General features: G+C 36.5%; 1 protein-coding gene across 1 annotated transcript in view; it reads right to left on the bottom strand.

Annotated features, from left to right (window-relative positions):
* Nucleotides 1–16,038, bottom strand: part of LOC147070741 (putative ATP-dependent RNA helicase DHX57) — a 31,607-nt gene extending 15,569 nt beyond the window's left edge. The window contains exons 1-11 of the mRNA XM_085948986.1: nucleotides 15,823–16,038; nucleotides 15,530–15,686; nucleotides 14,988–15,130; nucleotides 11,905–12,895; nucleotides 9,476–9,688; nucleotides 7,957–8,236; nucleotides 6,138–6,239; nucleotides 5,450–5,622; nucleotides 4,225–4,379; nucleotides 2,768–2,950; nucleotides 1,219–1,469 (exon numbers count right to left, since the gene is read on the bottom strand). Of these exons, the coding sequence (XP_085805112.1) occupies nucleotides 1,219–1,469; nucleotides 2,768–2,950; nucleotides 4,225–4,379; nucleotides 5,450–5,622; nucleotides 6,138–6,239; nucleotides 7,957–8,236; nucleotides 9,476–9,688; nucleotides 11,905–12,895; nucleotides 14,988–15,130; nucleotides 15,530–15,686; nucleotides 15,823–15,890 (2,716 nt within the window). The 5' untranslated portion in view covers nucleotides 15,891–16,038. The remainder of the gene's footprint in view (nucleotides 1–1,218; nucleotides 1,470–2,767; nucleotides 2,951–4,224; nucleotides 4,380–5,449; nucleotides 5,623–6,137; nucleotides 6,240–7,956; nucleotides 8,237–9,475; nucleotides 9,689–11,904; nucleotides 12,896–14,987; nucleotides 15,131–15,529; nucleotides 15,687–15,822) is intronic.
* Nucleotides 16,039–16,691: the final 653 nt, after the last annotated feature.

Below are 16,691 nucleotides of genomic sequence, written 5' to 3' on the forward strand. Positions count from 1 at the left end.
TCTGATTTTTGGTTAAACGTCAAACTTGAAAATGATATTTTTAAAATTTGATCTGTACTACAGCAATGACCAATTTCAGTTGGAAAACTAGACATTTTTACAAATAATTTGTATTTGAAGCACTGACGAATGACTTAGGGTACAAAAAAAGATAATCTATCCACATTCAGAATACAATAAATCACAGAATTGTCTCACAAAATAAAACTATACCACCATGTTTTGAACAACAATCTGACTGAATTAAAACGATATAAATTATGTTTGTCTATGACTGAACTAATCTAAATAATTATCACGAGATACAATTATTTGTTATTTTTAAAATCAATTAATAATTATATCTGATTGAACCCAATAGACATTATTTTTTTAAATCATCTTATTTATTTATTATTATTTAAAGCGGCAGGCATAGACAATAAACTTTGCAAAAAGAGTTGGAAGGCGGTCACTCGAACGCTTCCAAGACGTGATAAAATTTGTAGACTTGCTCGAAGACATATAAGGTATAGAAAACCATTTTCGATTATGAAGTCAATAATCGACAATCGTCATTCAAAGAAAAACAACAGATGTCGTCACTCGCTTGTAATTTTTTGTTTGATTCTAAACTCGGCTAATTTACATAGTCTACATTCAAATTCACACAATAGATGACTCTTAATATTTTAAAATTTTCTATATATTTTTTTTTATTGCAATTTGAAATAAATACTTGAAGATATAGTTTTCTTAGAAGGTAGGCTTTAAATAATCGCTTAGTATGGAGCCTTCGCCACTGATGTAAGTAATGCGTAATACTATGGTACAAGACCATCAGGCCAGCCGGGAACCGCGCTAATTTTCATAGCTGATTTTGGCAATATTCATGAATTCAAGAATAAAAATCTAACCTAACCTAACAAATAATGCAATATATCGGCTATTTTCAAAATTTGTTTGCCACTGGCTTACCGTAAACTGACAAGAACTGCTAATAATATGTGACTATTAAATTAAAAACAATAAAATGTATGTCTCGTTTAGTATAAAAGGTATATCATTATTTTTTAACACTTTTACCCACTGTGGCCCGTGAAAATTTAGAAAATGGATAAACTGTCCCTTATTTCAAATAGATTGTGCATCACTGGTTTATAAGCTCCCTCTAATTATAGTATAAACTCTTGAAACTGGCTTCAATGGGCTTAATAAGTCATGCATTCATTATCTTACCCAAAACTTTATGTACGTCCATTCCTTCAAACAATGGCAGAACTTTAATCCTGAGCAGAAGCTGTTCAAGCGGAACTCGGTGCAGCTCCGGGATGGGCTGGTCGAGGATGTGGTTCTCGTAGCGATGCCCCGTGAAGAGGTGGATGCACACTCCCGGCATCACTCTGCCGGCGCGACCTTTTCTCTGCAAGGCGTTGGCCCTGGATACCCAGATCATGTCCAGTGACTCCATGTTGCGGTTGGAATCGAATCTGAAATGGCAAATAAAAGAATGTTGGATCCAGTGGGTTTTGATCTCACATCTATCACTGTCTGGGTGAGTGCTCTTATTCATTAAACCATCGATCAGTCTATGATTCATATGAATTATTGATAATAGCTATGTATCTGAGGTGTTTCAAATTGCTTTAATTTAAACGTCTGGTGGCAGAGGGTCGTCGGTGGCATCGAGATATATATTAACAAAAGCAGTCACAGTAATTCAAAATCACATTGTCAACAACACGCTCAGCGGTTTCGATTTCTCTGCACTCACACGAATGAGGTAGATTCAATCCCATTCATGCATATTATAAGCACATCTGTTTAGAGTTTAGTTAGAACTAAAATGTATTAGCAGGGTAGTCGGGCTTCTGGGACCAGATGGGAGTTCTTTACCTTAGATGCCTGATATTCACAGTGTCAAACTTCCCCAATCTCTTCATTTCTTTCAACCAGCCCTTATCCTGCCACCCAGAAAGGGTTTATAGATTTTATTCGGCAAATAGGCAGATCAATGTGTCCCACCTCAGCTTTGAAAGTTTCAACAACCACGGTAGTGGGGTAGAGTAGAGCGTTCGGCTTATAATCTGCATGGTTGAATTTAGCTCCATATCTATATTGCCGGCATGCGCACTATGGCCATCCGCTCACGCAGAAACTAAAATCCGTCAAACTGGTTGCTGATTGAACTCATAAACTGACCAGTGACTGATGCTTCGCACACGGAGCTACTGAAACCTAATAATCTCATAACCTCAAACTGTCAAACCCATTGTCTTTCCTACTTCATTCTAAGCTTTTTCCATAATTTCTTTACGAGAATATTCTGGCAGCCTGTAATTATACAGAGTATTTCTCAACATCTGCCACATATTTTAAATTAAAAATCGTTTCGCCCATCTTTAACTTTTGACGTTTTGACTGGTTATTGCTTATTTCGTTGAGTTTAATGCTACCAATTTTGGTAAGAAAATATGATTTTTCATCAAATCTACTAATATTGGTACCACTATTTTATGGGTGACTGGAAACTTGATAATAATATAATATGGAATAATATGGAAAGTCTTGCCGTTGGCGAGCCACCATTGAAATTGATTAGATAGATACTGGAGTTTCAGTCTCGTCTTTTTTAAGTATTCACGTGAGCGGATGGCCTATGGCTCCAATGGGCACAATAATAGAATTTGAAAAAGCATTGATGTTAACCTCAGATAGCATAATTATTAGCAATAATTTGCATGAACCATGGAGTCATAATATGAAATAACTGACAACATTCTTATACCTCTTTTCCTTCATCTTTCCACAATCAATGACAAAAACGCAGTCGTCTATCGTGACAGAAGTCTCGGCAATATTTGTGGAGAGGACTATCTTCCGGACTCCCTTCTTTGGCTTGCAGAACACGGCTGATTGTTCTTCACTGGTGAGGGTGGAATGCAAAGGCACCAGCATGTAGTTTCCAGTTCTGCATAAGAAAATTTTCATAAATTTCACATTCAAATCAAGTGTAAATGAGAACTGAAATGTGTGTCCCTGATATTATGTAACTTTCATAGAAAATACGAGCATCTGTTTATTCTCCCAAGATGTAAATATTACCTATAATCGGACGGCATTATGCAACAAAGAATCAATCCACAAAAATCTACTTCAGCAGGGCTATTCTAACATATCACTAAACATCAAAAAAGAGCTAATTGTGATAAATATATCACATTTATCATTTTACGTGTTCTGGTGGTTAATTATGTAAAAAAGTTAACCGTCTGAACTGTCAAAAGGTAATATCTTTTAACAGCCCCTCGCTTGACCGTGCTAACTTTGAGAACGAGACAGAGTACCAATTTTACATATTGAGAATTGAGTCGCAAAATCCGACTGTTCTGCTGCAATCGCAATGACATGACAAATAAAATTGTAGGTATGTTGATATGTCTGACGTGTCAATACAAAATTCTTGCTTTTGGTTCATTAGCGAATAGATGGCGCTGGTTCGGCTTCATCCGCTTGTGTTCAGTTCAGTCTTATCCGCTTGGGTTCGGTAGTATGAATTTGACCGACATGCCTACCAACCTAAATTTTTGACGTATTACGAATAAGAGATAGCTAATCGTTTAGTGTAAAGAATACCTTCCGTGCTAACTTGGAAGAATGAAAATAACGGAAACATACTAAAGTGATAACCATTGAGAACAGACTTGCATAGATAAATTTTATAGAGAAGATTATGCAGACTGATTCAGAAGTTATTTGTAGATCACAGCCGGGTCAGCTTGATATAGTGTGACCGTCGTCTAAGCGATACTTCTGAATACCTGGCAAGCCGTGATATCGGTTCTTGTCATTCATCAACCTAATTCATCAAAAGTGTACCGTCAAGTGCCGCGTGAGTGATCCAGAGTGAACCAGATCACGGAGCCAGCCTCAACAGCAATAAAGTTAGTGCCCCTTCCCAGCATCCACATCCACCATCACAATCTTTCCGTCACAAAATAACAGTAAACTATGAAAAAGCGCCACTAATTGTGATTGAAATGGGTTATTCGGGAAGTCTCATTCAAATATATAATATGTCCATTTCACCATAGTATTTCAATTAATTAAAATCTTTTAAATATGATTTTCTCAAAACATACAAGTATGTGTAATAACCCATCGGTACTTTGTCATCTTGTGAATATTAGGAACATGAATAATATGTAAACTAACAAATTAGAATTGGGTTATTGTTATTCATACCTGGGGTTAAATATCGTGCTATCACAGAGCTGGTCATGGAGGGAGGTAATCTCCGAAATTCCTGGAAGGAAAATCAAAACGGCGCCTTCCTTCGGCCAGCTGTGATCGCCTTCCACAATGTAAGTCAGAACATGTTCGATCAGTTCTAAATTGACCTGAAAGTAATGGAAACAACTAAATCAAGAAACTATCTGTACTTTTACTGGACTGGAATACGAGGTGTTTATTACTATCTAATTATTGGTAACCAGACAAAACAGACCATGAGTAAACAGAACGGTGACAAAACAGAACACTGATAAACAGAATACATATTCAAATAGGTAAATTTTCATTTTTCATCTTCACAGAATTATTAAACTCATTATTTTGTTGTAGTCACACAAGCATTTTGAACATATTAGATTGATTTAGACGATATATAGCTTGCCGGCAACACCGAGTTGAGTTCCGTTTAATTGAGGCTTTTCAGCGATTTCTTAGCAGTGCACAAACTATATAATTTGTTTTTTTACGGCGTATTTGAAAACTTGTATTATTAAAAATCTTCTTCGGCCATATCCGCCCCTTAGTTGGAGCATATGGATACCACGCGGCGCCTCCAATAATCTCTGCCTTCTTGCTTCGTTCCAGGTCAAACTAGCATCCCGTAGCTCCGCCGTATACACTCTATAGATAGTATTTAGCGGCCTTCCAGGACGCCGGAATCCGTTCGACTTGAAGAACAGGCAAGCCAGGTTGAGGTTCTCTTTTGGCATCCGCATTATGTGGCTGAGCCAGGTCCAACGTCGCCTCTTCACTCTCAGCGTGATGAGAGGCTGCTTGGTGGGTCTTATCTCCTCGTTGCTCCTAAGTCATACCACCCCACCGCACACCCAGTATCCATTGCAAACATCTGTTTTCAAAGCTCACAATACGATTGCTCTGAGCCTTCATAAGGTGCCATGATTCGCTACCGTAAAGCAGCACGTCAGAATGCAAGCGTCAAATAGTAATCGAACAACATAAAAGAGATTCGATAATTTTGATACTAAATGTTATATTTTTCCTTTGTTCTGAATTTTCATAGTTCTGTTTATCGCTGTTCTGTTTTGTCACCGTTCTGTTTCTTCATGTTCTGTTTATCCATGGAATCCTAATTATTATTATTTCTCCAGGTAAGTATGTAAAAAAGGAATCTATATTTTTTTACGGTGAATTTTAATTAGTCAAAAAAACTATTCACCTTTTCATTATCCATAAGGTACAAGTTTTTACATGTCATTCTGCTGTAACCCTGGTACCGTGCCATTGTCTGCGCAATGGTAAGGTTTTCGTCTCGGATGTTGTCTTTCGGCATGGAGTTAGCTGCTTGGATGTCGCATGTCTCCATTTCAATCTCCAGTGTTTCGAAAGAACCTAAATAAAAACAGAATGAATTCAGTATTGCCAATTTGGTGTTTTTCTTGCCGGACATAGCGTCACTGTTCTGGCAGAAAACACTAATTCGAAAAAATTACAAATTGAGTTAGTACCAAAATGTTCCTTATTTCAAACTTTACCGTCTGGAAACCTTCTTAATAAATAAACAGTCTTTATTTTAAAGTCATCCTTTTTACGATTACTTAATAAACTCACATGATAGACCATTTCAAACATTTTAACAACTTCAAAGACAAATTACTCAAAACTAGTATTCTCCAGTTAGTGTGTTCTGCCAGAACAGAGACGATAGCGAATATAAAAAAAATGTTTTAAATAATATGAATTAATCTATAATTGAATAACATACAAATATTAACTTTTCTATAGTAACCAATTCTACAATACTAAAATCAAATGTTGCAATACAAAAAAAATGTAAGAATCCCCCATTCTATAATCCAAACTCTGCTATAAGTGACTGTGATATTAAAAAAAGACTATATATGTACCCTTTTTAATTTTCCTAGTATATTTTGAGTTCTCTTCCATGACATAGATGGTTTTCTCCAAGATGTCTTCGAGGAACATCTGTTCAACGGGGAACGTTCTACCTGAAAAGCAATAAACCATATTTATATTACGGAAATAAATCAGATTTTTCAGTATTTTGGCAACCAGACAGACTATGTATGTATATAGACTTCCACAATGTGGATGTATCTTCACTAAAGGTGTTGAAGGAAACCTAGTTTTTGCCAAAATTTTATTTTTATACGCCCATCTGTATATTATAATTTATACCAGTGTTCTTCAACCGGCGCTGGTCCGCAAGAATTTATTGCCGGTCCACCGAATGTTTTACTGTCCTTTCAACGAACTTTGCGGCCAAACTGCAGGGGTTTGGTTTGGCAAGACATGGGTCGGGTTGCTCATGTGGGCACGACCAGCAGGACGCAGAGCACGTCCTGTGGGACTGTCCACTTATGGGCCCCGAACGAGCGGAGTTGTTTGCCCGGGTCCGACCCCATTCGGGCCCAATAGGACACGCGGACATGGTGGCAACCGAGGCCAATTTTGCGGCCTTTACTAAATTCGCCAGAGCGTACGGGGAGCGGGACACTCTCGATTCCCCTTGCGACTCTTCAAATTAAAGTCACTCTGATAGTTGCCATATAAATTAACATCATGCATTCGCACTTTGGTGCAAGGTTGCATCACCAGTCCCGTGCGGCTCTGCTCGGGACAAAATGAGGGCTTAAATTCTTTGATCTGGCACACGTAAGGGTTATGTTAGCCGGCCGCGTATGACGTGGCTGCATATACATAACGGGAGTGGAGGTGGGAGTTTTACACACCATGTCCTTTCAACGGGTCTAGGACGATTCGGCTTTTGACAACTGGACGCCATGCAATTCGAAAATAAATAGTCGTTACATACTTTATTATTTATATTTATTTATATTTATTATTTACGGTATTTTTAAAAAAAATATTTAATATTATTGTTTATAATTGAATTATTATATTATGATTTAATAGTTGGTGAGAATTTAAATATGCACACGCACATTAATATTTGTGTATGCTTTCAGTATTCTGCGATCAGAAAAATACTCCAGGATCATTCAATGTGTGTTCGATGAATTTTCGAAGCACTTCTTGGATTTTAAGAAACATCAAATGAATTTTAATATTTTTCAAGATTCCGGATGCTGTTCCCGTAAATATGCAATTTGAATGAATAAATTTGCAAGAGAACGCGAAAGCAAAAGCATCTTACCGTGATAAGAATTTAATTGAATTCTACAAAGGACTTTCACTTGAGGTATATCCAAATATGCTCATCAAATATACATCATATATTTGGAAGTACCGATATTTGTCAAAAAACATTTTCTACAATGAGCATTAATAAATCAGACTTAAGATCAAAATTAACAGACAACAATATCGCATCTGTTTTGCATATTCACACCGCAAAATTTTAGCCTAGATTGCAGGATTTAGTTTCAAACAAAAAATTGCATAAATGACATGGTGACAAAATTTATATATTATTTTTTTGTACGAGTAATAATAATGTATATTTAGTTAAAAATATAAGTTTACACAATGAAATGTTTTTTTATTTTTTTGCCTTATGTTTTTTAAAAACAGGAAATATTTACAAAAGAAACAGCCCACAAAATATTTTTGATTTCAAAATTGTCCCTTTGACGAAAAAGTTTGTGAACCCTGGTCTAAATGCATCTCTAACTCTCAGGATTTTGAATATACATTAAAAAATAAAACACATTAGACTAAAAACAATCAATTCATATTATGTACCTGGTATCTCCAAAACTGGTACACCGCCAAAGTAATCAGAGAATAAATTAGCGTTTAGTGTGGCACTCATCAGGATAACTTTTAGATCTTTTCTGGTGGCTAGAAGGTCCTTTAGAATGAGCAGGAGGAAGTCGCTTTCCTCCGACCTCTCGTGTACCTCGTCAACCAGGACATGGGTCACGGTTTCTAATTTGGGATCGCTCTCCAGCCGCCTCAGTAAGATTCCCGTCGTGCAGAACATCAGGCGAGTCTTCGACGATACTTTACTTTCAAGACGGATCTAAAATTATAAAGAAGATAAGATTTCATGTACATGGAATAATAGGAAAGAATGAATTGAGCAAAATTCTCCAATTGTTCGTATGACTTTAATTTATTGGTTTATAATATGTCGTTATATTTTTAAAGATTTTTTTGTATGCTTTTGGCGTGTTTTGGAAGTTACTCCATAATAGTAGTAGTGAAGGGCAGAGGTAGGCTGTTAAGATCCGCCATAAATAGTGCACATTAAACTTTATTAGTCATACGTATTTGTTTTTATTGAATTAAGACTACAATAGTTTACAGATGGTATTGGTTAGTTTTTAAAAACCAATTAAACCCTGCGTAAGCCAAACAATAATAGTTTTGGTATATTTATTTTTTACACCATGTAAATGTTCTTTGAGACCATTTCACGAATAAACATCACTGAAGATTAACATCCATCGAATCTTATTACTAGCATACACCTTCCACCGGACCACGTGAAGGATCGGGATCTGCTGGTAAGGATTTCCGTTGCCGAAAATATAACAGAATTGCTATTCACCTATTGATGACAGTCTCGCGTCTACAATTATCAGAGATGTTCGAGCTGAGATAAACATACAGTCGAACTTGGTTATTACGATCACGGAAATAGCGAGATCTCGGATGTAATGGGGAAACATTCGTTGACATTTTAGTTTATGAATTTCTCCATACATTTATTCACTTTTATAACGAGCTACTTTTCGGGTATACCGAGGAAAACTGTTAATGTATCGATCATTTAAAAACAACATTTTCGACCCTAAGCAATAAAATCTGACCGGGCAGTTAACTAGACCGATGTCGCTGGGATCGGATTACGTTTATGACACTAGTTAAGTGTCTAAGTACCTAATTGGTGTTGTCGTTTCCGAAATTGCATGTAAAAAGTCCAAGCTTTATGAAGTCAGGAAGTACCTACCAGCGCCGGCGGCTCAGCACTTCATTACAATAAACAACTTCTTTTGTAGTTTATGAATGCCATGTGTTTCAGGGATTTTTACAATGGTTTTTAGATTTTTATGTTCTATGCTTAAATAGAGCGTGCCGCGAAAAATGTTATATAACGATATAATACGTAATGCTTATAACGAGCTAATTCAGTTGGTTTCATCTTCCTCGTAATAACCAAGTTCGACTGTATTTACGAATATGTTGTACTTACCTGTTTTTTGCTAGATTTTATTATGTCGACTAATCGATTTTTGGAAATAGATGTTTTATTTACCTGATATCCGACTGTGTTGCCAGTTTTTTCATTTCTTTCATCAGCTACCCTATCGGCGACTCCAATGGCTGAGATTCTCCGTGGCTGTGTGCATACAATCTCCATGTGAGTATCACATCTTGATTTGGCTCGGTTCAGCAGCCACTCGTCCAGGATGAACTGAGGAACTTGGGTACTCTTTCCGCAACCTGTCTCACCACTAATTACGATAACCTGGTAATAATAAAATAAAAGTAAACGCAGTAATTAGTTACTAATTTGTTATTGCGAATTGCCACAACTTTGTTGAGAAGATTCCTAACAGACTGCATTAGGCCTTCCGTTCACGAGAATACTCAAAAAAGACGAGACTAACTACAATTTCAGCCAGTATCTAGCTAATGTATTTGAATGGCGGCTCGGTCAGGGCAAGACTGGAATCTCTCAGTTTCAAAACGTTCGCTACTAAGCTGAAGAGACGAGATATGCTAGTCTCCCAGTCTCTCTGTTTCAAGTCTCCCATAAAACAGTGGTACCAAAATCAGTAGATTCGATGAAAAATTATATTTTCTTACCAAAATTGGTAGCACTGAACTGAACTGAACAAGCAATTGAGATACCCGGGGTTCCAGCGGCTAGCTCAGGGGTCCATCGAACCCCGGATTCACAAAAAAAAGATATTTTAAATTGAGGAGAAATTAAATGAAACCACGTCTGTCTCGTGCGTAACTTGGTATTATCTTATATTTTACATTTTCTTTACACGTTTATATATTTTGTTTTAACAATAAGTTTCGCAGGTCCGTACATGTTGGAAAAGGGACGCTTACTAACTTTCTTTCTCTTTTTCAAATTTCGCGTACCCACGCCGTCCAGCAAAAAGGACTCTCGTGATTGGCCAAATTTTATCGCGTGATGCTTTTGATTTGACGAATCACGAGGACCACCCCGGCGCAGGCGCGTGGAAATTTGAACGTTGCCGGCAAGCGCGGCAAAATTTATTATATGTGAATACTTATATTTAGTCTTAAAATTATCTCTCTCATCCATCATCATTTATACTTTTTTAAGTCAAATTAAATTTATCTTAATTACACCTCCGCCCAGTATATGATTTTCACACACCGGACGAAGGCCTTTACTTATGAATAAAAAAAATTACGTAGTTGAGCAAGGAATCAGATTAGATGTTTTATGAAGCCGTTTCTAGAGGTCAGGGTTACGTTTCGACTTATGACTACTAAATGATTATTTTACACCGGGAGAAGCCCGCCTGTAACAGGGGTGTATCACAATAACAAGTCAAGACGTCAAAAGTTAAAGATGGGCGAATCGATTTTTAATTTAAAATTTGTGGCAGAAATTCAGAAATAATCCTGCCTGTATAATTACAGGCTGCCAGAATATTTCTGTAAAGATACTACGAAAAAAGCTTAGAATGAAGTAGGAAAGATAATGGATTTGACAGTTTGAGGTTATGAGATTATTATTGCAAGTGAGTTTCAGTAGCACCGTGTGCCAAGCATCAGTCATTGGCCAGTTTATGAGTTCCATCAGCAACCAGTTCGTCGGATTTTAATTTCTGTCAGTGATCAAATTTTTGTTACCATACAACAATGTTACATGAGAGATTGGTCAGCTGCAGGATTTACATGAAGTGAGACACAGGACTTGGCAATGGACCTTCGGAAATGGAACAACATTGTGCAAGCTCTAAGCTCGGTGAAGTAAACAAAGACATTAGCAAAATAATACCCCGTTTACAAGTGCATGGATTTACTGCTGACAGTACGTATTATCGCGGCCATAACAAGAGAATGTTCGTGAAAACATGTATTATCTTGCAGTTGCAAGATTACATGCATGAATCAAAAAAGTTCAGAAGCGTCTGAATTTTCATGCGACAGTTGGGATTTTTTCGATCTACACCTGCGCAGTAGAACGATAGTGGCGAACCTGCCGGCAAAAAAACACTATACTCATTTTGAGGTTAACAGATTTTCATTACCTGTCAAATAGTATCATAAAATGACAACATCGTGTCTTGCTCACTCTTAAAGAATGAGATTGGAATGGGACAGTTAGCACTTTTACGTAAACAGTTATTCTCACGATAGTATAAAAACCGCACTATTGCTGCCAGTAAATACATGCACATGTACAGGCGCTATTAGTACATGTCTCATGTAAAATAACGGAATTGCCTAAAATCAACCAATTAAGTTGACACCTAATTCCATCGTCTTTTTTTAACCATTGTCAAAGGAAATGTCTTGCGTATGCAAAAGTATTATTTCCACAATTAAAAATTAAGTCATTCAAATTGCCAGAATGTATTTTGAAGCCTTCTATTCAGTGAACTCAATGAACAAATATATTATATATTTAATAAATAGCGTTTGATTTGCAACTGAAAAGCATTGAAGATATTAATTAAAATTCAATAATACCTGGCTACCGTCGACAGCAGTCAGTATCTCCTTCATCTTACTCCAAGCCGGCAACTTCTTCCTTCCGTCAAGCATCTTCTTATACTGCGCATTACCCTGCTTCTCCATAAACTTTTTGGCAATCAGATCGTCTTCCTTGAGCATATTTTCAAAGTCCAACGCCGTCTTGGTATCCCTACTCGAAGCCTTTTCATAATGCGACGGCAAGATCTTCTTGAGAGAGGTATCCTCTTCGATAATGACCGGAAACAACGGTTTATGACTTTCGATGAATTTAATATCATTGTTCTTCAAAAACGTTGTAATACTGTCTTCGTTTTGTAACAATTCAACTATAGAATACACAGATGATATACCGTCCAGCGATAAAATATTCGCTTCTTCTATAAGCCTCTTACAGATATGTAGACAAGTCATTTCGGGTATCACACTAGTCGGCGCGGTGGTTTTCAAGAATATGAACGGACTTTCGCAAGGATATTTGCTATTTGGCGGAAACCTAATCTCTAAAGAATAATTATAAGAGTCACTATTTATATTATCACATACAGCTGGTTCAGGTTCGACAATTTGATGCGAAAATCTGCATTTATTGCCGAATTTACATCCCCCTTTCGTAAAGTTTCTACATGTTTCAATCTTTTTCGTCTTGAAGTTGTTATTTTTATTATTGTAATTTATATTCTCTTTTCTGGTCGTAACTATTTTAACGTTCTTATCCGTGTATATATTTAAAAGATAGTCTAATTTCAAGGTAACTTCCCATAGAGTATGCTGCTCTTTCTCCTTGAAAGCCGATTCGTAAATTGACTCAAGAACTCCCTTTTCGTCCACTTTATGTTCCAACAGTTCATTGTCTGTCAAATCACAGATCGGTTCGGCAGTTTCGTCAAGTTCATAATACTTGCAATATAAAATGTCTAAAGCTTTATCTATTTGGCCGTTGGCATAGTCAAGGGCTTCGGCGCAGTGAGCTTTATGGAAACCATAACTGAAAAAAAAGAAAGCAATTACTATATTATAGATTTACCACAAAGGATATAAGTATAAGGGGAGTAGTTGTTATTTGTTTAGTCAACTACCTCCGTTAATATTTTATATTCAGACGTTTGTTTTTTATGTGACATGTGATATCATATGGGCAGTGTTCAAGGAAAATGTGCGTTGGTATTTATCAGTAACATCCCTAGACATAACTTCGACCGTGTCCGATCCTGATAGGATCATATGGGCCTCCACAGAGTGGAGGTTTGTATTGACAGATTTTGTTTTTTACGAGAAATGGATGTCAGCCACTTGCTCAACCTATTAGGTCCATACCCTGACACACACAAATTTAAAAACAATATGTGTACTTGCCAGACCCAGGATTTGAACCTGGGACCCACGGATTTGTAGTCCAACGCTTATGCCGCGCGGCCACCGTGGGTGGGACATAATGCCGCCCCATTTTTTATACAGTATTTTTTATCCTTTCATGACTCCAATATCAGAGAAATGTGCTGTATGGATACATTTCTAACAAAATATATACCACTAAATCTAATTTAAATGCCATCTCTACTTCAACAGACAAAATTGCTAGTCCACGTTTTCAGATATATTTAAATATAGGTACCTACACCTGACAACTTTCAAAACTCGCGAGTGCCTGGCAAAAATATATGGATAGATTAATTGTGTAAGTATATACCTACCTATACCTAATTCAAATATAATTCGCAAATCTGCACGTGTCATTTCTGGTCATCAAAGACGTGACGTCCAAGGAAAATGGAAGTAAACTAGACATCGCAAACCCGACAAAAAAAATACAGTCTCGTTAAACCTTTTATGTTGATTAATACGTCATTTTGTTTCCAACCAGTGAACTGATTTTTTTAATGGAAAGATATTTCCGTTATTACTAAGTTTAGGTACCTATTTCTATATATACCTAATAATTCTTCTCGATTTGCCGCCCTTCGAGTAACTGCCACCCCCAAGCGACGCTTAATCTGCCTACACCCACGGGACGTCACTGGTATATTTATATCGTTTTGTAATTTATTATTAGTGGTATTACACGGCAGATAGCATCAAGTTATATTAAACTATGATTTATTAGGTTTATCATGATCTTTTAAACTTGATAATTTGGAAAATCATATTATTTATTCTGAAAAATATCTCATTTCCTCATTAATCAAATCATATTATTATAAGTAGCTTGGTACATAATGACGTATAATATGAGAAAGTAGCTGGTAGGTATGTATATTTGATAATAAGGCCATCCATGGCTCACGCAGAAACTAAAATCTGACGAACTGGTTGGTGATGGAACTCATAAACTGGCCAGTGACGTATGCTTCGTACACGACGCTACTGAAACCTAATAATCTCATAACCTCAAACTGTCAAACCCATTGTTTTTCCTACTTCATTCTAAGCTTTTTCTGTAATATCATTACGGGAATATTCTAGCAGCCTGTAATTATACAGGCAGGAGTATTTCTCAACATCTGGTACATATTTTAAGTTAAAAATCGGTTCGCCCACCTTTAACTTTTGACGTCTGCTTGCTATTTCTTATTCAGTTCAGTGCTACCAATTTTGATAAGAAAATATGATTTTTCATCGAATCTACTGACATTTGTACCACTGTTTTATGGGTGACTGGAAGACTAGCATGTCGGGTCTCTTCAGATTTCAGTCTTGCCGTCGTCCTGCCGACGCCGAGCCGCCATTGAAATACATTAGCTAGATACCTACTGGAGTTACAGTCACGTCTTTTTTGAGTATTCACGTGCGCGGATGGCCTTAATGGCTAAGCCCCACCACCTAGAAAGTCGTCGAGCCGCCACTAGCTAGGTAACAAATGTCTCTTGAAGGTGCTACGTTCCAAGGCATTGAACTGATACTTGAAATGCATCTTGTACAAACACTAATAACACTAGTTGTATGGCTTGGAAACATAGTGCATGACTAAAAACATGGAATGATAGAGCTGGGCTCATTTGATTAGAGGTATTTTCTAAGATTTTTCTAATAGCTATATGTTTCCGAGGTTTTCCAAGTCATGTATACAATGAAATACTCACTTTTCTAATTTTCTCAAAGCGTACATTCTTAATTTATCTTCAACGGTAGATTCACTGTTTTTTTTTGAGTAATCACAGCCTCCGGAGACTATTAGCTGTCCTCTTTCCATCCAATAACGACTGCCAAGGTTGGATCCTTTATCCTAAAAACAACACATGATTTTTACTGAAGTCATTCAATATAATATCTGTGAGAAATAACTTTCTGGTTAGTTTTGAGACTGACATCGTTGTTGACTTGAGCTCTCCCAAATGTCAAATGCATTTGTACCTAAGCACGTAGCGTGCAACGTGGCAGTAGTATTTTTAGTAGACAAGCATAGCACTTAGCGAAGCACCTACCTATGTGGCCGAAGCCTAACAGTTTTGCTTGGTATACCCGAGAAATAGCTCGTTATAAAAGAAGAGAAAATCATAAACTAAAATGTTAACTAATGTTTCCTCGTTACATCTGAGATCTCGTTATATCCGTGATCGTAATAACCGAGTTCAACTGTATCTGGGCTAGGCAACAGCTACCAAAAAAATGTGTTATATTTTACCTTATAAGCAGTTGCTTTCTTGAGTTGAAAATCTGGCCCATGGATATGTCGTAAGGTTTCCAATATCAAATTCTGTGAGTCTCCGGTAAGACGTAGCGTCTGCATCTCCACTCGAAGAGTGGTGGGAGTATCAGGAACCTCTTCATATTTCTTGGTTCTGAAATAAACGTAAAATCATTCAACTATGGTTTCACTGAAATGTCAAAAAATCCCTCCTGTCAAAATCAACCTTGCACAACATTTTGTAATAATGCAATGTATAAGTCTATAGTGATAATATATTATATAGTTACATTATTTTGGCGTTAACGGGAACGTGCAAAAAGAAATCCTCGGCCAACTGTTGGGAATTTGAATCCATTTTTTGAAAATTATCCTTTTTCAAAAAATAGAAACGTCAAATTTGATGTGAGAGGTTACATGCTTTTGTTAAACGTCACACGGATACGGTAAAATGCTGCCAGTATTATAAACATAAACTCAACGTTAAAAAACTACTTTCCCTACTCAGAAAAAATTAGAATCTGTTTAAGTTAACTGTGTATATTTTGATACCTATAAAATTTAATCTTATTTACCTAATGTAAAATGTCAGTGGCGTAACATGCACAGCTGGAAACACGTAGGTAAAAAAACCATACATCAGTGGTTCATACAGTTAATTTTTGTGTGAGAAGTATTAAGGCGAAAAATAAAAAATCATTATTTTTCAGGGGAGCCAAAAGGAAATTGATTTTTGGATGATTTTCATGGGAACTCCAATTTATCTATATGGAAATAAGTAATTCTGAGTAATACCTTTACTCATTTATACATAAACGTTTATAATTAGTCATTTGGCATATTCAACTCATTTTTGAAGTTTTACTTCTTTAGGCGCGTTTGGAAAATCAAGTGAAGGCATTTATAAAAAATTGGAGCTTTGGAAATCAAAACTACAAAAAAAAGTTCGCCATGTTTCCACTGTTAAATGATTTATGCGCCAGATATATTGAAGAAAACAAAAATCTATTTCCTGAGTTCTTGGTTAATTTGCAAATGCACCTTTCTCATTATTTTATTAATAGTAAAAAATGTCGCCTGCGGCGTTACTTTGTTTCAGGACTATTAAATATTTCAAATATATGGTTGTGCGTTGTAATTTCATGTAATACCTAGGTAT

The sequence above is a fragment of the Rhyacophila brunnea genome, unplaced genomic scaffold, assembly GCF_057557595.1.
Source record: "Rhyacophila brunnea isolate RB1 unplaced genomic scaffold, BYU_Rbru_1.0 scaffold_21, whole genome shotgun sequence".
NCBI classification, from domain to species: domain Eukaryota; kingdom Metazoa; phylum Arthropoda; class Insecta; order Trichoptera; family Rhyacophilidae; genus Rhyacophila; species Rhyacophila brunnea.